Source organism: Engraulis encrasicolus, chromosome 17 (assembly GCF_034702125.1).
Source record: "Engraulis encrasicolus isolate BLACKSEA-1 chromosome 17, IST_EnEncr_1.0, whole genome shotgun sequence".
Classification (NCBI taxonomy): domain Eukaryota; kingdom Metazoa; phylum Chordata; class Actinopteri; order Clupeiformes; family Engraulidae; genus Engraulis; species Engraulis encrasicolus.
The window spans coordinates 2602272-2622271 of record NC_085873.1 but is presented as its reverse complement, the minus strand read 5'-3'; the positions used below and the strand labels follow the sequence as shown (position 1 = coordinate 2622271).

The window sequence follows — 20000 nt, the reverse complement described above, 5'->3', positions numbered from 1 at the left end:
GCAGACAACTCGCAAACAGCGACACCTTTTGGGATAATATTTGGAGTAGGCCTATGTTAAGAAGGTTTTTAATGTAAACAAAGTCTGCTCCAATTAGAATAGTTCAGATCTCGGAAAGGGCTGAGCCGGGAAAATGCAGCATCACCAGGTACTGACAAGTCAAGGGTAGCGTGAGCAATACAACAGCATATTGAAATCTGCAGAAGTTCCCCTTTAAGCTTTTTTGTACCCTCCTCACTCATGCTCTCTACAGTATATCTCTTCCTCTATCCCAGTGTAACTGTCCTCCATACATTTGTTATAATTTTTTTCCATGTTACACCTACATTGGGCTTGCATACCCCTAGTGCAGTGGTTTTCAAAGTGTGGCTTTATTTGTAACATTTTTACAAAGCTAAACATACAGCTGAAGTCATATTTTCAACACAATAAGACTGGCTTGTAATGTGAATGGAATGCAATTCAGTTGAGAGGTGGTCCCTGAACATTTTTGGGGGGACAAAGTGGTCCTTGGTCTCCAAAAGTTTGAGAAACACTGCCCTAGTGGTACACGTACCCCTAGTTGGTAATCACTGGATTAGACTCAGAGAGAGCTAGCACCAGCACCTCACAACTGCAAGAATGTTTCCCATTTTCTGGAGGATAGTGTCCTCATTATGAGGAGGTCCCGCGTGACGCTGGTGGAACTGTGTCATGTGTTGGCTCCTGCAGGCCTCAGAGGGATGCAGAGGGAGGATCTAAAGTGTGTCACAGGCCTGATGAGGAGGGGAGAGAGGAGGGGATACCATTTCCACTGGCGTACTTTAGTATGCTGTTACTGAGTCTAATGCAGTAGAGTAGAGTGGAGTAGAGTAGAGTAGAGTAGAATAGAATAGTGTTCTCTAGTCTAGATTACAGTAGAGTATATAGTGTAGAGTGGAGCAGAGTAGCAGGGAGTAGAGTAGAACAGAGGAATACAGAGAACAGAGAATAGATTATATATTAGAGTAGATTACAGTTGAGTAGAATAGAATAGAATAGAATAGAATAGAATAGAATAGAATAGAATAGAATAGAATAGTCTAAAGTAGAGTGGTAGAGTGGTGTAGAGAAGAATAAAATAGAGTAGTTTAGAGTTGAGGTGCGTACAGTAGAGTCAAGTACAGTAGAGTGGAGGAGGGTAGAGGAGGGTAGAGTAGAATTGATTAGAATACAATGAAATATATTTTATTAGAGTAGAGTTCAGTAAGGTAGGGTGAAGTAGAATATATTATATTTGAGTAGAATAGAGTCAAGTCAGATTATAGAGTACAGTGGAGTAGAGTAGGGTGGAGTAGTAGAGTAGAGATATTCAAATATTTAGATGTTTAGATTTAGATAATAAGGCAAAGTACACTAGCTGTGTGTACATTGAATTGGAATACTTATTGGAATATCATAATGAATACTTGGAATCTGATGGTGGTAGTAAGTATTTGTGAAAAAAGTAACATTTGTGAATGGGAAGTCAACGTGAATTCTGTTAAGAACATGCACAAATATTACCCAGTGCACCTTTAAGTTCTGCGTCATGTGATGGCTGCTGTGGGTCGCGAAGGGATGCAGAAAGAGGATATAAGTGTGTCACACACACACACGCACACACACACACACACACACACACACACACACACACACACACACACACACACACACACACACACACACACACACACACACACACACACACACACACACACACACACACACACACACACACACACACACAAAAAACACACACACACACGCACACCACCCTTCTGTCGACATGCATATGTACTTTTCAAAACCCTGTGTCAGAGAAAACAGGAGGAGTCTTACAATATCTGACTGTGTCATGTGATAGCTCTTGTGGGCTGCAGCGAGGGGATATCCATGTGTCACAAGCCTAAAGAAGTAGAGGAGGGGATTCCAAGCAGGGATCCAAACAATGTAATACTTCAGAAGGCCGGAGACAACTGACCCATTTAGAGTTACATTAGATCCATAAGAGTTATGTTAGCTCTTTCGACTCATATTGTTAGACCCATAAGAGTTGTCATAACACTGGTATTTTTTTCCTGTGTTGGCCATAACCATTTTGGTAACAACAGGCCTAATGTACGGTAGGTGGGCCTGCAGATTTTTGGCCAGAAACAACACCAGCCTGTCAACATGTTTTGGCTTCAAGGACACCCATAGGCAGTTTACTATATTGCTCCCTGTGTGATCACAATAAAATCACAGTTTAAATTTTTCTTAATCGCCGCAGCCAAAAACACAATTTTCGATTCATTTTCATTCATTTTGCAGCCCTAGTTTGATGTACTTTCTAAACACTGTGTCTTGTGATGTACTGTAGTTGTGCCCTCAAAGGGATAGTGAGAGGCTCTAAGTGTGTCACAGTCCTGAGGAAGGGATTCCACTAACAGAGGCGCCGTTCTTCAGCAAGCTATCCCTGAACATGTAATCCTAGCCATATTATCATTGACTTTCAAATCTCTTCGAGACTTGGTCTGACCAAGAGCATAACAATTAATGTTTCCCAAACGGCATGGTTGACCCGGCTCCCTAGATTTGCTACTGGTTGACTGGTGTCCGACAAAGTGGGTGGAGTCCCTGATTTTTCGGGAGATCAGAAACGATATTTGCATTGCTCTTGGCCTGACTAAACGCAGAAGGGGGGTGTGGCCTGGTTAGCTCCCTCCTTCATTTTGTAGTGTGAAGGGAACTAGACATTGCAATAGCGCCTTGCAAAATATCTCAAACAAGTCCCCATGTCTGTCCTCTCCAGAGCTGTATAAAGCAGAAGCAGAAGTACTCTCACAGATGTAATTACAACACTAGTGGTATGATATTACATGGTTTCAACTGGAAGAAATAGTACTTCTACTTTTACTTCCTACAACTCTGGACCTCTCCATACCATGCACTGTTTACATTACATTATTACCGTAATAATTCTGTCTATGTTTTGTTTGTGTGAAGGAAAGGTGCGAAGGCCTCAGCCGTGTGTGTGTACTCCCACTCTGACATCCAGAAGGCGTTCGATGGACCCTATATGGAGATGCAGGACTCCAAATGGAGGGAGTTCACTGGGAAGGTGCCGGAACCAAGACCCGGCTCGGTGAGATGGAATGGATGAAAATGTTTTTTGGAAGAGAGAGATGGGAGAGCGCTGCCTTGGGTCTCAAACAATTTAAGTGAATCTGTGCCATTTTTGGAAAAAATCTCATATTACACCTCCCATGGAGTTATGTGATTGAGTATTACCTTTCTCCTGTACTTCCAGCCGTTTTCCGAGTATGGTAGTGCAAATTTTACCTCCAAGCTAAGAATTAATATGGAATCCTATGAGACCAGCTAGCTGCCAGCTCCTCACCTCTCTTCTCCTCTCCTCTCCTCTTCTCTCCTCTCCTATCCTCCCCTCCCCTCTCCTCTCCTCTCCTCTCCTCTCCTCCTCCCTCTCCTCCTCTCCTCTCACTCTCCTCCCCTCTCATCTCCTCTCCTCTCCTCTCATACCTCCTCTCCTCTCCTCTCCTCCCCTCTCCTCTCCTCTCCATCTCCTCCCCTCATATCCCCTCTCCTGTAGTGTATAGCCAATCAGCATAGATCTCTGCTCATTAACGCATCACATGACCTGCAGAGAGAGAGAGATACAGTATGTAGGGAATAGAAAGAAAAATAGAAATGTTTTCTTTTAATCTCACCCCAATTTTCCTTCCCTAATTTGACTCGAAACATCATCTCATCTCCTCTCGACTCCTCTCTCCTCTCGTGTATAGCCAATTTGCACCTAATAGAGACATAAAGGAGAGTGATACAAGAAATTGAAATGGTGAGATTCAAACAAAACATTTACATCTGTACATCCGTCTGTTTCTCTCACTCCATTTCCATTTCCATGCTCTTATTCAGTGTTTCCCAACCAGAGGTACGTGTACTAGGGGTACACCAGCACACCTCCGGGGGTACTTGGAGAAATGTAATAATAACAAACCGTGTTGGGCAAGTTACTCAAAAACTGTAATGCATTACTGATTACATGTTACTGTCTTTCCAAAATAACCCCTTACCCTACAATATTACTCTATTTAAAATGTAACTACTTTTGCATTACTTTAGTTACTTTCTCCAAAATGTAAATCAAGCTCATGAGTCATGACTTTTTCACGTCCCGTCCAGGAGGTGTTTTTGGCAGCATGCAGACTAGGTTCAGGAATAGCTTCTTTCTTACCCACCCCACTGAATACCATTTAAATCCAGGTCATTGTAATGCATTGTAATTTGAGATATTTAGCATTGTAACTAAGTAAATATTACAGATTTTTGCCTTCTGTAATGCCTTACATTACTGCATTACAGCAAAAAAGTAATGCATTGCAGTAATTAATACACTGATAACACTGATAACAAATACCAGGTACAAGGTAGGTAGTGTAGTCAGGTTGGCATAGAGGCAGTGGCACCAGCAGAAATAAATCCTCTGGGTGGCTAGTTGGAGCTAGGCAAAATCTTGGGGTGGCATACCTGAGGAAACCCCCACAAATATACCGATAGGCCTACTGGGGTTGTTAGATAGGCTAGATAGCCATTTTGTTTATTATTAGGATTAGTTATAGGCCTACAGTCTTATTTTCTATATTTCCTCAATCTCAAGCACATTGTGTATGATATGATAGAATTACTATTTATATAATGCTGTCAATCAATTAAAAATAGCAATAATGTAAAATGTCACAAGTTGACAGACAGACACACACACACGTGGATAAAAAGTGTCTCTCATACTGACACAGGGCCAACATTTTCCCAGTGGGTGCCTTGCTCAATTGGCACCTGTAATAAAAAAATATATATATAAAAAAATCATATCTGTACTGAGGCATATTGGTTTTCCCACTAATACATCTTCATGAATCTGGTCTGCAAATATAGCAGTTTTCAAACAAATGAAGCAAACATTTTGCTTATGCTTTCATTAATGACAGCCCTGCTGACATTCATAATGAGAATGTGCAAGGGTAATAGCTTTCTATAAGTTACTGCTACTAATGCACCTAGCAAAGGGGAAGACCTCAGCCGTTTTGTCAACAAAACAGCAGAGATCCAATGTTGATTCAGCAACCATCAATACATCTTCATGTTGTTCGACTTTGTTTGCAACCTAAAGAAGGGCTTAGCAAGTTAGCATTCAAAACGAAGTATTTGGGGACAGTTTATAAGTATGAAATGTTAAACAAGCAGTTCGTTTTTTGAAGTAGCATTTCAGTTAGCTGCAGGAGGCTAAAATGCCATTTCCTAGTAACAACCAGTTTGAAGTCCTTAAGACACTATTTGTAATGAAATATGGACCATAACCTTTCAAAAACGGAGCATAGAGAACGTTGTAAATCATTTATTTACAGACTGACACCTTTGTTGTTGTCCATCTCACTGCTGTACGCAGCCTGCCCGGCCGACGCAACTGAAGAGCTCACGTCACGTCTCTCGACTGACTCTCGATTCGAGGGCGGGTCTACCTAGCGTAGCTTGTTATCGTGCATGCTGGGAGTTGTAGTTTAGCTAATGCTACAAGCCAGATTTTGTTGTGGTGGCTAACGTGGTGGCTGAGAGTGATCACGTGGTGGCGGTAGCCACCACTAGCCACCACCTGGGGGCGCCCCTGCATAGAGGAGGAGATATACAGTAGAGCATGAGTGAGGGGGCTACTCATCCTATGTCAAAATGGCTTTAGGGGGTACGCGGGACAAAACAAGGTTGGGAAGCACTGCTCTAATTTACTCTGGTCTCTCATCTCTCGTCTCTTCTAGTGTATAACCAATCAGCACCGGGCGTTGCTCATCAACTCGTCACGTGACCTGCCGGACAACGTGCTGTCGTTCGTAAGGCGCCACCCCCTGATGGCCTCGCCGGTGCTGCCGCTCCGAGGTCGCCCTCTGCTGGTCAAACGCAGCATCAACTACAGCAAGATCACACTGCTGCCCGTCGCCGCTGCCAGTGGCGCTGTGTACAACATGCTGTTTCTGTGTACAGGTAACAGTTGGTCGTAGTTGGTTGTATATTTGCCTTGCAATAAAGAAAGTCTTTATCATACTTTTTCAAACACAGTGTGTTTAACCCATTTTATCCTGATGACTCGTATATGTTGTTTGACCTTTGGTGCCTGGAGACACATATATGCTGCATTCAGGCTCTTTTTAATAAAAATGTGAGTATGTTACAGCTGAATGAACACATTCTAATGCATTATGAGGGTCTTAGGGTTTAAATACAACTTAGTTCATGTTTAATGTGCCTCAGAGGCTAAGATATTTAGGTTTTTAAAGGCTGAGGGCATCTTTCCCAACAAGGGCTTAGGCATTCAGCAGGGATTTTTTTTGCAGTTGCTTTAGGCATCAATGGGTTAAAAGAAAATTTGACCCCTTCCTATTGCTGTAGTGTCAACATGGTATGCTTTAACACCTGTGTGTGTGTGTGTGTGTGTGTGTGTGTGTGTGTGTGTGTGTGTGTGTGTGTGTGTGTGTGTGTGTGTGTGTGTGTGTGTGTGTGTGTGTGTGTGTGTGTGTGTGTGTGCGCGTGCGTGTGTGTGTGTGTGTGTGTGTGCGCGCGAGTGCGTGCGTGCGTGCATGCATGCGCGCGTGTGTGTGTGTGTGTGTGTGTGTGTGTGTGTGTGTGTGTGTGTGTGCAGATGAGGGCTGGCTGCACAGGGCAGTGGAGCTGGAAGATCACGTGCACATCGTGGAGGAATTGCAGCTGTTCAGAGTACCCCAGCAAATCTACAGCATGGTCATCTCACAAAGCCAGGTAGAGTTGTGCATGCATGCGTGCTTGTGTGTATGCATGTTTGTGTGTATTGCGTGCATGCGTGCGTGGACACAGACGACTCGTGCATGAGTGTGTTTGTGTGGAGGTTTGCCTCCATTCGTCTGACCCTGATGTCCATCTAGAGCTCTGTGGCAGCCGCGCTGTTTAGAAACCACAACTTACTGTAGACCTTGAACATTTAAACATTAAACCGCTCTGTCATGTCACACTATCTCTCCCTTGCTCTATCGTGCTGAGCAGGGCCGTAACGAGACATTTTCAAATACTGAGGTCAAATACTGCGCACTGTACTGCATACTGTACATTTAGAATGCTTCAAACTCTTCAGTAAAACTCTTAAGTTAATTTTTATTAATCATTGCCTTGAGGATAAATGGGGGTGGTGTATACAGATAGAATTGACCATTTTTGATCATAAATCGATTTTCATTCATCATAGACAGATTTCACATTTCTGTAAAAAAAATTAGAGGACATGACCTCTGTGTCCTCTATGGTAGTTTCGGCCATGGTGCTGAGTGGCGGTATTTGAAATGTGGCATGTGGTGATCTGGTGATTTAAGAGTATTAAATCTCTCTCTCTCTCTCTCTCTCTCTCTCTCTCTCTCTCTGTCTCTCTCTCTCTCTCTCCACTGTAGAGGAGTGTCTACCTGTCTTCTCAGTCTGGTGTGGTGCAGGTTCCCTTATCCACCTGTAGGAGGTACACCTCATGTTTCGACTGTGTGTTCGCTCGAGACCCATTCTGTGCCTGGAACGGCAGGACGTGTGTCGATATCTCCCAATACGCAAACAGGTGAATGGTCTTGTTATTATGTCAAATGACTCTTTAAAACATGCTCTTTAAAGCCTTGGACCAAACCATACTCACTGAGTGTAACTCTGGGACTACACTTGAGGAGTGTAACGCTGGAGCTACACTGAATGTGTTAAGTAGAAGCAAAGAGGGTAGAATAATAAAGAGGAATCAAAACCCGCCCACCCAATGCAAAAGCTTGTGCTCAAGTTGAGTCTCCTAAGGGGGCATTGTCCCCTCCTTCTTCTTCTCTTTTTTGAGGTGTTTGCACAATAAGTGCGCTACCGCCATCCACAGCGCTAAAGGGACTCCATTTATTCTCAACCTCAGTACTCCACGGGTCTCCTAAAGGGGCGCTCACCCGACATAAAGTGGATACCGGAAAAGAACTAGAATGACGTACTGTATCTGTCTATAACATCTCTGGTAAAAGTGTTATCTGCCGTAAAAAAGATGGCTTTAGATCAGAGGGTTGCATATTCGAATTCCGAGCCTTCCACTCCCTATCTCACTCCATGGCTGAAATGCCCTTAAAGGACCAGTTCTGCCAATTTCAATATGCTGTTGTATTGCTCACGCTACCCTTGACTTTTCAGTACCCGGTGATGCTGCATTTTTTGGCTCAGCCCTTTCCGAGATATGAACAATTCTAATGGGGGCAGCGTTTGTTTACATTTTTAAAAAATGTAACCTAGGCCTACTCCAAATATTTTCCCAAAATATACCACTGTTTGCTAGTTGTCTGCTGATGTTTAATAACCTTTTGGATGTTTTTGGGAATAAATAAAAATGTTTTTTTGAAAACAAAGCGCTGCCCCCATTACAATGACCTGGATCTCGGAAACGGCTGAAGAAGAAGAAAAAAAATCTCAGGTACTGACAAGTCCAGGGTAGTGTGAGCATTACAACTGCATGTTGAAATTGACTGAACTGGTCCTTTAAACACATCACTTTTGGAGTAGAAGATGTTTTGTGGCCTGCTACAACAACCAGGCTGTGACAACCAGATTCTGTTTTTTTGTGATCTGCATATTTCTATCTTTTGTCAACTAAAATATAGTGCAACATAATGAACCAAAAACTGTTTTAATCATCTGACTATGGGTTCTCTGGGAAAAATGAAAGCAGCTAGAGGTTGTTTCTTCTTTTTGCAGGTCAACTCTGATTCAAGATATTGAAATGGGGAAACGGGGCTGCCCCAGTAACACACTGGATTGTAAGTGCTCCTTTTGCCAACATTTTTAAACTATTCTGCCGTACAAAGCCAAAGTGTAGTAAATACATATTTTGTCTTCTTCGTCTTCATAACACCTCGTACAAAGCCCTAAGCAACTTGGCTTAAAGGGACACTGTGTATGAATACTTACCACCACCATCAACTTCTAGGTATTCATTATGACTGGAAAAATTGCACTTTTCATACATGAAAACGGGGATCTTCTCCATGGTCCGCCATTTTGAATGTACTTGGACCATTCTAGAAAATATTTGTTCATTACTTAGTAAACTTTCATGTAAAGATCAAGTTTGGCAATAGGCAGCCCAGTTTAAATGAGCAGCATAGTTGCAGTACCTTTTTGGTCCATTTCCTGCACAGTGTCCCTTTAACTCCTCTTCTTCCTATGTTTCTGTTGTCAGGGACTTCCATCCACTACTTTTTCTTTTGACTTAAACATACGTCTATACCGTTCACAAGCAATAGACAAAAAACTGTAAGCAATAAAGTGTGTGTGTGTGTGTGTGTGTGTGTGTGTGTGTGTGTGTGTGTGTGTGTGTGTGTGTGTGTGTGTGTGTGTGTGTGTGTGTGTGTGTGTGTGTGTGTGTGTGTGTGTGTGTGTGTGTGTGTGTGTGTGTGTGTGTGTGTGTGTGTGTGTGTGTTGCCAGGGTCTGCTATGCACCGCACCCGCTCTGTGATGGCAGGAGACGATGTCTTACTCCAATGTAAGCTGCGCTCCAACCTGGCAACCCCCCTCTGGACACTCAACGGCCGAGACCTGGCAACCTCCTCCAGTTCAGGATCCAGTTCCACTTCGTCCTCGGGTTCGTGTGTGTGTGTGTGTGTGTGGATGTGGGTGTGGGTGGGTGTTCTGTTCTATTCTATTGTATTATATTATATTCTATTCTACCTTATATTCTATTCTGTTCTATTCTATTCCGGACAGTATGCTGATAGTGTCTGTGTTTTTTTTTTATGAATAAGGTTAATTGAAGGAAAAACTGACTTTACAGTATATAGATCAACGTATCAAAGATCAGAGTGTACACCAATATGCAGTATATGCATCCCTTCACAATTTTGGTTATACACTGTACCAGAAGAACAACACAGAACAATGGAACAATATTCCCAGTGAACCCCACCCCCCCCTCCCAATGAAAAGTTGATGTTTTTTGTACCCTCAACCCACTCATACTCACTGAGTGTAATTCTCATGGCCAGGTTGGAGTGCCGGTTCTGCGGTGGTCCCAGGCTGGACCTCCCCCTCGTCTTCGGGCTATCGCGTGGGTCCGGACGGCCTGCTCATCGTGTCCGCGCGGCCCCGTCAGAGCGGCTCCTACCGCTGCTTCTCTGTGGAGAACGGCCTCCGCGTCCCCTCGCGCCGCTACACCGTCTGGATCCAGGCCCCCGTCCTCCCCTCCCCCTCCTCCCTACGGCCCGACGACGACCGTCACCGTGACAACGAGGACGATTATGACATCGCAGATGACGATGATGATGATGATAACCAGCTCCTGTTCCTCAGCACCAGCGCCCCCACGCCGCTCTCGGCGCTGCCTGCCCCCCTCCCCCCAGGGGGCCCCGAGGGCTCGCAGGCTTACAGACACATGGAGGCTCTGTACGTCTCCCTGGTGGCCGTCCTGGGGGGGCTGTGCCTGGTGCTGACGGTGGTCCTGCTGTACGTCAGCTTCTGTGCTCGTGGTGGTGGAGGTGGAGGTGGAGGTGGGGCTGGTAATCAGATCAGGAAGTACTCCCAGCAGTTGGCAGGGGCCATGAGTGGCGAGCGTAAACGCAGCTCGCACTTCGAGCTGAAGACCGTGTCGAGCCACTGCAACGGCCGCTCGTCACGGCGCGGCACCGCGTTAGCCGAAGACGGCAGCTTTCTGCAGATCATGTCTCCGGGCGGCGACGGCGGCTGCATTCCGGGGTCGCCGTGCAACAGCGACCGCACCCCTCCGCCCGCGCCGCCGCTGCCCGTGGCACCGCCCTTACCCGGCGGCGGCGCGGAGTACGCCAACACCAACGGGCTGTCGGCCACCCTGCCCAGCGTGCTGCGCAAGATGAACGGCAACAGCTACGTGCTGCTGGGGCAGGCGGAGGTGGCGGAGAGCACCTCGCCCCTCTACCACTCCTTCACCGAGGAGCTGAACCGCATCCTGGAGAAGAGGAAGCACACGCAGCTGGACGACGACCCGGCACACGAGCACGAGCAACACCTGCAGACGGACACGGAGAGCTCCTTGTAGAGGCGGACTACTAGTAGCACCCTGTTGTAGCCACTCCCTTGTCGAACATACAGAGACTACAGAGCGCTGTATACCCTAAAGATCTCCTCTTCATCCTTCCATTCCATTCAACTCCCAGAGTAGGGGTTGGCAACAGGTAACCTAGGGTAAAACAGACACTTCTTGAATAGAAATGGAGACTTTTTGTACCAGAGGACCCCTAAACAGCGTAAAATTGCCTAATGCTAGAAAGATGTTCTGGCTCTGCTTTCCCCCTTACCACACGCGAAATTACCCATAAGAGGTTGCCCTGGCCAACAAGTAGTTCAGGCAAAGCAAGGGAGTGGTGTCCCTGATCACCCAAGGGCCCCAAGAGGATGTTGATATGAGTATAGAGCAAGACGGTTTAATCAGGCAGAGGCGGAGAGCACCTCTCCCCTCTACGACTCGTAAACCGAGGAGCCGAACAGCAACCTGGAGAGGAGGAAGCATGCACGGCTGGAGGACGACCCGGGATACGAGCAACATCTGCAGACGGACACAGAGAGCGCCATGTAGCGACATGTTGCACTGTGACCAGTGACGATCCTACAATTACTGGCGCCGCTCGCTCCACCCAATCACAGCCCCGTCCCTGGCACACAAAAAAATCACAAAGAAACGGCGAGAAAAAAATGCTCATAACTGCAGATAAAAAACCTCTAATATCATGTTATTATTGCAATAGCATTTTAAAACTAGCGCTAATTGGAGATTTGTGATGGTGCTCAACTGTATAATGAAGAATCAGAAGCCCCAACAGCTCGATGATGATTATGATCAGCACTTGTAGACAGACACAGAGTGCCAGGTAGGGACGTAGCATCTACTTGTCACCCTACACACAGCCACATACAGATACACACAGCCATGCACCAGTACACACATCCTATCCGTGCCCCCTCTTCAACACTGGACCCTACCCAGTTTTACCCCAGTGCAGTCGGGACACAAGGACGTGGCATCACTCTGTCAGCCCACACACAGTCGTATAAACACACACAGATGAGATCTCACCCCATTTATGTCCTCTTACTGTAGGCACCTCTAAACCCCCAGCCAGGTAACCTACACCATTTGCCACCTCCACGTCATCCCCAGGTCACTAAACATGGGCAATATAGTTTTTTGAGTGGTGCTTTGTTTTTTCCAACTTTTAGTCTAGGTACCTAGGTACCGGTTTGCCTCTTGTTTCCTGTTTCCTCTTGTCATTGCCGTGTGTGGTGATAGTGGGTGAACCTCGGTGCAATAAGATCCCTTTTTTGTGTTCTTGTGAAAACAAAACAAAAAAATCATTGTGATAAAAACGGTGAAAAACTGTGTTGTCTGTACAGTTGAACTCTGCAGTGCTGTGATCCTGTTGCCACACTGGAATACTACTGAACTTTAATTGAACGGCCATAGAACTGAATAGAACTTCAATTGAATGGCCATAGAACTGAACTGGTGTGACAGAGAACCATGACTTCTGACGGATTCTGAGACGATGAGTATAGATCATTGGTCCACGACGCTGTATTTATTTTGTATTTAATGTACGTAATTGACCTGTCCTTTTTTTTCTCGGGTAAAAATAATATTTCTTGTATTCTTGTTAAACGACCTAAGCATTTACTGTTTGTATGATATTGCAGGAAAGGAAAGGCCATAGCAAGCAGTACTGAAGTCTGTGGGATTCCAATCTGTGAGATTGGACCACATCGCAGGCTCTTTTTAGAAGCTCAAAGATTGAATGCACTTGGATGAATGGACTGAAAATGACTTTGTGCTTGATCCCCTGGGGAACTGTATTTTGTTGTACAGTATATAAAAACAATCGAATTATATTATCCAAGTGTGTGAATACAATGCAGCCAATAGTAGCAACTCAATGACACTATATATACAGTAATATCTATTACAGAAGGTAGTGCATCGTGAGAAACAGTAGATGAAAGTGTATCCCTGGCTAGGGCGCCTAAATGATGAAGATTAAAGCAAACAGTGTTAATAGTTTGATCCTTCACAGTTTAAGGCAAAACAAGATTATTTGCACAGCAGATTTCATACTCTGGGGCAATGGCAAGGCTAATTAAGTAGTGCATCCAAAGACGAAGCAGAGCCAGGGGTGGTCCATGATTTAGAATTGCAAATTATACTGTACATTTTCTTCAATCAGCAACCAGCAGACGTGGTGTGTCCTCTTCATTGTGTAAATATGACAGCAGAGTAAAATAGCCACGGTGCCAATGCTGTTCATTGTTGAATCTGAAATATTCATCTCATGGTCAATGGCCAAGCACAAGTGGTACCGAGCAATGGCTAAGGACAGAGAAAGAAAGAAAGAAATAAGAACGAAAGAAAGAAAGAAAGAACAAAAGAACGAAAGAACGAAAGAAAGAAAGAAAGAAAGAAAGGAAGCAAGCCAGCAGGAATCCACCTTAACCTTTCTCAGGCTAGACGATTAGCCATGACATATATTATTGACTGTTCTAAAATATTAAAATTGATGGTCTGAGATTGACCACAAGAGGCACGGGGGGTGGAATGAAACTCAGAGAAATAACAATACATACGTTTTGTACAGTAGAGCACTTGTCATGGTACTCAGACGCTTTACAGGGCCGTATACACACACACACACACACACACACACACACACACACACACACACACACACACACACACACACACACACACACACACACAGAGTAAATCAAGGAATCAAGGAGATGGAAAAAGCATGGAAACTCGTTACAGTGCTCCATACTAATTCATCTATTCTAGACTACATTTGCCATGTTAATCTATCCAACTTCGCGATGACTACCCATGATGCAACACTTTCCCCCTACTGTACTTACAGAGCGACATGTGCAAACGCAACAAAGACTGGGCTCTTTCCCACCTCACTCACACTAGTAGACTGTGTAAAGAGGAGAAGCACATATACTGTAGATGGCACTGGACATCATATATAACACTTTACTTGACGCTGGTGTCATAAGCATGTCATTACAGTGTCTTTATAGTGTTATGACACAGTCATAGATAAGTCATAAACATTATGTCCATGTCCTAAACATTTTATGACGGTTGGCCTTAAGTGACATTCGGTTATGGCAAAGATTCCGTCATAAAATGTTTAGGACATGGACATAATATTTATGACTTATCTATGACTGTGTCATAACACTATTATGACACTGTAATGACATGCTTATGACACCGGCGTTAAGTGAAGTGTTACCCATCATACACTGTAGTAGACATAGCACTGGACATCTGACTGTTCTGGGCCAACTCCACCAGAGGGGACTCAAGGGTAACACTTTAAAGTACTACTCTATAAAAGCTTTATAAGCACTTTATTAACATTCATTCATTAATTGATCATAAACAACATATTTAGGCCCTACTAATGTTTGTAAATGAAAAAAGAACCAAACTACGACTCTCACAGTGGTGTGGGAATCAACTTCTACTAGATGAGTTTCATGTGTGTTTGCCCTCCGAATACTTGTACATATCCAGTGGTTTCATGCCTTCTGGTCTTTGAAGAACAAATTTCCAGGACCAATGCAGCGGTGCTGCGTTCACTTTGCTGCTAACATAGTATTTCTTACTCATTTACAAATATTTGTAAATGTTTTGTTGATAATTAGTTCATTATTTATAAAGTGTTTATAATGATTTTTAGGGGTAGTGATTCTAAAGTGTCAACTCAAGTAATAAAAGTCAATCATCTCAACTCAAAATCAACTCAAGTAATAAAAGTGGCCCAGTGTCACTACCACTATATTCACACACATTTGTGAATATGACGGGTTGAGAGGTGTGTGTGTGTCACACAAAGGCCCACTGTTCAGAAAAGTGGGTCAATACCTTTGACTGTAATTTAATGCATCACACAAATACACAGAGAGAGAGTGAGAGAGAGAGACTTTACTTCAGGTTCAGGTATTTAGTCATTTATTCTTTTAACACAGATGGTGTATAAGAGGCTGAAAAGCATTTCATTGTGCTATACACGACCCTTGGCCGTTTTTTTCTGTGTGATACCGGAAACAAAGAACCCTTGCATATAGGAAACCATACAAGATGGACGTTTGCTGAATTAAAGGTCAAAATAAAATGGCGGAGGCCTGCATTTCAGACAAGCTTTGTCTAGCTGCTTTGTGACTGTTTGTTCACTATCAGTCCTCCTTCAATATCTTCTGTACAGAATATAAAAAACATTCTCCTGATGTTGAGTTACAATGGTATTCCCACTTTTTATTAAATATAGAAGAAATGGTATGAGGAGTATACTTTTGTAATGCGTGAAAACTGGTGTGAGACAGCATTAAACCTTGTGTTCTTTCCCAATGTACTTTTTTACTGTTTTCTTCCCGTGATCTGTTACACTTTTCAAGAAGGCTCAATCTACGAATAGAAATTACCAAACAAAAGCCAAGATAATATTCTTTGAGAATAAAGCCTTGGCAACAACTGCTCCTACTTGTTCAACCTTTCAAACTTGGAAATATGTTTCAGGTGTAATATATTGAATGAATAGATGTACAGTATAAAGTAAAAGTGGAAGTAGAGTGCTGTATCTTCCTCAATAGGTACAGTTAATGTATAAACTATGTAAGATCATGTGATAGTGTTGGAAATACATCAGTAAGAGTAGGCTACCTCTTGTCTACTTTACACACCACTGACTGAATACAAATTGGATTCACATAATTGTATGTGTTACTGCATGGTTATCTCACTCAAGCCTGGTTTAAAAGAGTTGCTCCTATCTGAAAGTCATTGGAAGCCTGAGGCAAGACAAAGACGATGTCATTTCTATAATCTTTCTCACTTTCATTCAAATATAAATCATATGAACAGTATAAAAATGAAATAAAAATATCTGTGATGGAGGTAGTAACATTTTATCCACATATTTAAATCATTACGTTTGTATGTTTAAAAGCTCTACACAAAATGTGCAGTGTTGAATAGTGTAGAGTGAATGAGGGAGAGAGAGAGAGAGAGAGAGAGAGAGAGAGAGAGAGAGAGAGAGAGAGAGAGAGAGAGAGAGAGCAGGAGAGAAGTTATTTGTCTTATGGTACAGTGGCACAGTGAAACACACATGCAGTGTCATACAGTGTCTTGAGTCACCATGTTGAAACTGCTGCTCTTGCTCACGGCCTGGCACTTGCTGACTGCTTTTCTGATTTCACTTTGTACCTGTGAAAGTCATCAGTCATCAGTTCATCAGTTCAATCATCATACTTTTCAATTCAGATTCAGGCAACATACAATACTATAGTAGCTTATAAAAATGATGTATAATATAATATAATATAATATAATATAATATAATATAATATAATATAATATAATATAATATAATATAATATAACATAATTACCTCAGCATTCAGGAAGCAGTACAACAGTGCCACAATGAAACCCTGTTGGAATATTACACAATATTTCTTGCGTTATCTTAATAGGGAAAACACATAAAGAAGGTATTCATTCATTTATCCATTTATCCACATTCACGATTGTAAACTGAGGACAGGACTAGAACAATCAGTAGCTATAGACATGGAGTAGCATTGGGCCTTGAATGTCATGGTAAATTGGCAAAACAGACACAAAAAACATTGATACAATAGCATTATCTCTTATTTCTGAAATGAAATGAAGTTAATGAAATGAAAAAAGTCTCAATGAGGTCTGTTACAGTAGGCCTACTTGAAAAGAGCCGATAACCAGTTCGAGGAGGAATCGCGCTCTCATGCCGACGTGATGTGGGAAGAATGCAAAGATGATGTAGTGCAGGCCAAACAGGGGGATCAGGAGCAGCGTCGCCTTCGTCAGCTGCCTGCAGAGGGCAGTAGAGAATGGTCATGGTAAATGGACTGCATTTATATAGCGCTTTTCCACTGCTTCGAGCATTCAACGCGCTCTACATTGCATGCCTCACATTCACCAATTTACACACTGGTGGCCATGGACGTCCACAGTGGGGACCACCCTGCTACCAGGAGCAATTAAGGGTTAAAGGGGTATGCCACTATTTTGGGGTTTAATACAGTTAAAATCGTTGGCCAGGGTTTATAAAGGTGGTAAACTGTCTTATTTTTCATGTAAGCCGTTGTCTTGCTTTAAGACAAGTTAAAAGAGGGAGCATGTCGCTAAGCTAGTGAAAGTCAATGGATCCGTGTAGCATGCTACAATGCTACACGGATCCATTGACTTTCACTAGCTTACCGACATATACCCTCTTTTAACTTATCTTAAGCAAGACAAGACAAGTCATGGGTGAGCGGTTAGGGCGTCAGACTTGCATCCCAGAGGTTGCCGGTTCGACTCCCGACCCGCCAGGTTGGTGGGGGGAGTAATCAACCAGTGCTCTCCCCCATCCTCCTCCATGACTGAGGTACCCTGAGCATGGTACCGTCCCACCGCACTGCTCCCCATGGGGCGCCACTGAGGGCTGCCCCCTTGCACGGGTGAGGCATAAACGCAATTTCGTTGTGTGCAGTGTGCAGTGTTCACTTGTGTGCTGTGGAGTGCTGTGTCACAATGACAATGGGAGTTGGAGTTTCCCAATGGGCTTTCACTTTCACTTTCACAACGCTTAACATGAAAAATAAGACACTTTACCACCTTTATAAACCCCAGCCAACGATTTTAACTGTATTAAGCCCCAAAATAGTGGCACACCCCTTTAACTGTCTTGCTCAAAGACACATTGATGGGGGTCAGACTTTGCAGGGCTTGAACATGCAACTTTCTGGCTGCCGAACAGGCTCCTCCACCAACTAAGCCACCACCTCCCCACAGAGGTGAAAGTGAAAAGGGATGCATGCATGTCTATTAGGGTTGCCAACCATCCCTTGAAGTACGGCATTGTCCCGTATTTAGAAACAAAAGTATGGTTCCGTTTAGAGCTGAAATGCGACACAATTTGGTTAAAATGCAGGAAATTGCATCTAAGAAGTACAGACTGCCCCCCTCTAGTATTGGGGTACTGTCTAGTGCACATTTGTGATGACCCCCCAGCCTCCATAGCCTACTAGGAAGCCAGCCTTGAAGTTCCATATGCCCCCCCCTACCCCCTCGAGCACCTGCCCGCCAAAATGTCTGTGCACACTACTGCCTGTAGCCCTCACCTGTAGCGAGACTTGTCTCCAGCGCTGGAGTCCGGGCTCCTGGTCTTCATCCCGATGATCCTCAGGATGTTCATGAACAATATGAAGTTCACCTGAGGACCACACAGCACAGGGGATAACACTTTAACACTTACCTCATTATGAACACACCACGCCATGTCACACCACTTCACCATTATTGCATCAGGCTGTGCATATCACATTTTTACCTTGCATTACGCTACATTAGGCCACAGCTGCACTGCCCACTGACAAGATAAGCTTTGCATTTATAAACCAGAGTGGTTCTCAACCGTTATGGAAAAGACACCCCCTTGACCTCATCAGAAGACTCCCTACACCCCCTTGACCTCATCATAAGCCTGCCAAAGCCCCCCTTAGCACTAAAAAATAAACTAGACCTCAGTGCACCTCAAATGCTACTGATCGCCCTAGAGCCCCTGTTGCCTTAGAGCCCCCGTTGAGACGTATCTATAATAAAACTTGAAGGTGAGGTCCAGGGGCATGTTCTGCTCTCTGGTGGTCCGGCTGTGCATGTGTTAGGATGTACAGGAGTCTGCACATGTGTCTGTCGCAGGCTCTTTGCTTCAGTAGGTTAGTGATAGTAGAGATACAATAATGAATGTAAAAGGAAATGTGAATGTAGACGTGATCCTTACACACACAGATATCAGGATGGGCCCTCCAAACATCCACCAGAGGGCGCCCTCAGTATCATCCCAGCACCTACATCCCAGAACACAAAATAGAATAGTATAAACAATGTTATACACTACTAGTGATATAAACAATATACACACTAGTTGTATACTGTATATATACTGTATCACCCCAGCACCTAGAACACAATATAGATTAGTATATGCATACTGCATTTAAACGTACTGTATATCGGCCTATACCAGAGAGACTGGGAAAGAATAATAGGCTACTCCTAGAATCTCTGCCTATACTCTATATATACTAGCATCCTAGCACCTAGAACAGAATATGCATGGTATAGAATAAACAACAATATAAACAAAAGATAGGCTACACTATCTGCATCATCCCAGCACCTGAAGCAGGATGTGTATTGTATAGGTTAAGTACTATCATACCAGCATCTGGAAGAGTGAAACAGACTTTAGACTTGTTCAACTTAAACAGGGATGCAGAGGCCCTCTCCAACATTGCAGAGACCAACAGTGTGATAGAAAACCCTCTCAGTCAGTGCAGCACTGCATGTCTCAGTTGAGGAAGTGGCATGCTTAAATAGGCTGACACGACTATATTCTGTGATGGCATGCATTATGCACACTAGTTTTACACACTAAGCAGCATACAATAAACATAGGCCTATTGCATACACTTCACTATGATTTCACACAATATACAGTACAGAATGATTATATTATATACTATTTCTACATTGATGGTCTTGGAAGACTAGGGAGGGGCCTTGATAATCATTTTATCTCTGGGGATTTCACATACGCATCATTACAACTGTATTTATTTTTCATTTTATGTACATAAACTTTGTCTGTGTAAATATGTTATGTCTGCACTTGTCTGTATGGTGTAGCTGTGAGATGACTAGGTTGACTCACCCCACATCATCAAACTGGCTTCTAAGCACTATCCATAATGCAGTTGTCAAGGAGGGTATTCCTAAAGAAAACAAACAAACAAACAAACAAACAAACAAGCAAACAAATAAATAAACACAATTTGTGATTTCTATATGTATCTTCAGTTACAGCAGAGGATGGAAGT

At 43.5% G+C, this 20000-nt stretch overlaps 2 protein-coding genes across 2 annotated transcripts in view; one reads left to right on the top strand and one right to left on the bottom strand.

Moving 5' to 3' along the window:
• sema4gb (sema domain, immunoglobulin domain (Ig), transmembrane domain (TM) and short cytoplasmic domain, (semaphorin) 4Gb) overlaps positions 1-13416 on the top strand; it is an 85468-nt gene extending 72052 nt beyond the window's left edge. Inside the window, exons 10-16 of the mRNA XM_063221556.1 lie at positions 2986-3124; positions 5811-6033; positions 6689-6804; positions 7464-7618; positions 8773-8834; positions 9503-9658; positions 10059-13416. Of these exons, the coding sequence (XP_063077626.1) occupies positions 2986-3124; positions 5811-6033; positions 6689-6804; positions 7464-7618; positions 8773-8834; positions 9503-9658; positions 10059-11083 (1876 nt within the window). The 3' untranslated portion in view covers positions 11084-13416. The remainder of the gene's footprint in view (positions 1-2985; positions 3125-5810; positions 6034-6688; positions 6805-7463; positions 7619-8772; positions 8835-9502; positions 9659-10058) is intronic.
• A 2765-nt stretch (positions 13417-16181) lies between these two features.
• The window catches only part of ghrhr2 (growth hormone releasing hormone receptor 2), a 14829-nt gene continuing 11010 nt past the window's right edge, over positions 16182-20000 (bottom strand). Inside the window, exons 7-12 of the mRNA XM_063221437.1 lie at positions 19835-19895; positions 18902-18968; positions 18243-18334; positions 16819-16948; positions 16488-16529; positions 16182-16303 (exon numbers count right to left, since the gene is read on the bottom strand). Coding sequence (XP_063077507.1) covers positions 16214-16303; positions 16488-16529; positions 16819-16948; positions 18243-18334; positions 18902-18968; positions 19835-19895 — 482 coding nt within the window. The 3' untranslated portion in view covers positions 16182-16213. The remainder of the gene's footprint in view (positions 16304-16487; positions 16530-16818; positions 16949-18242; positions 18335-18901; positions 18969-19834; positions 19896-20000) is intronic.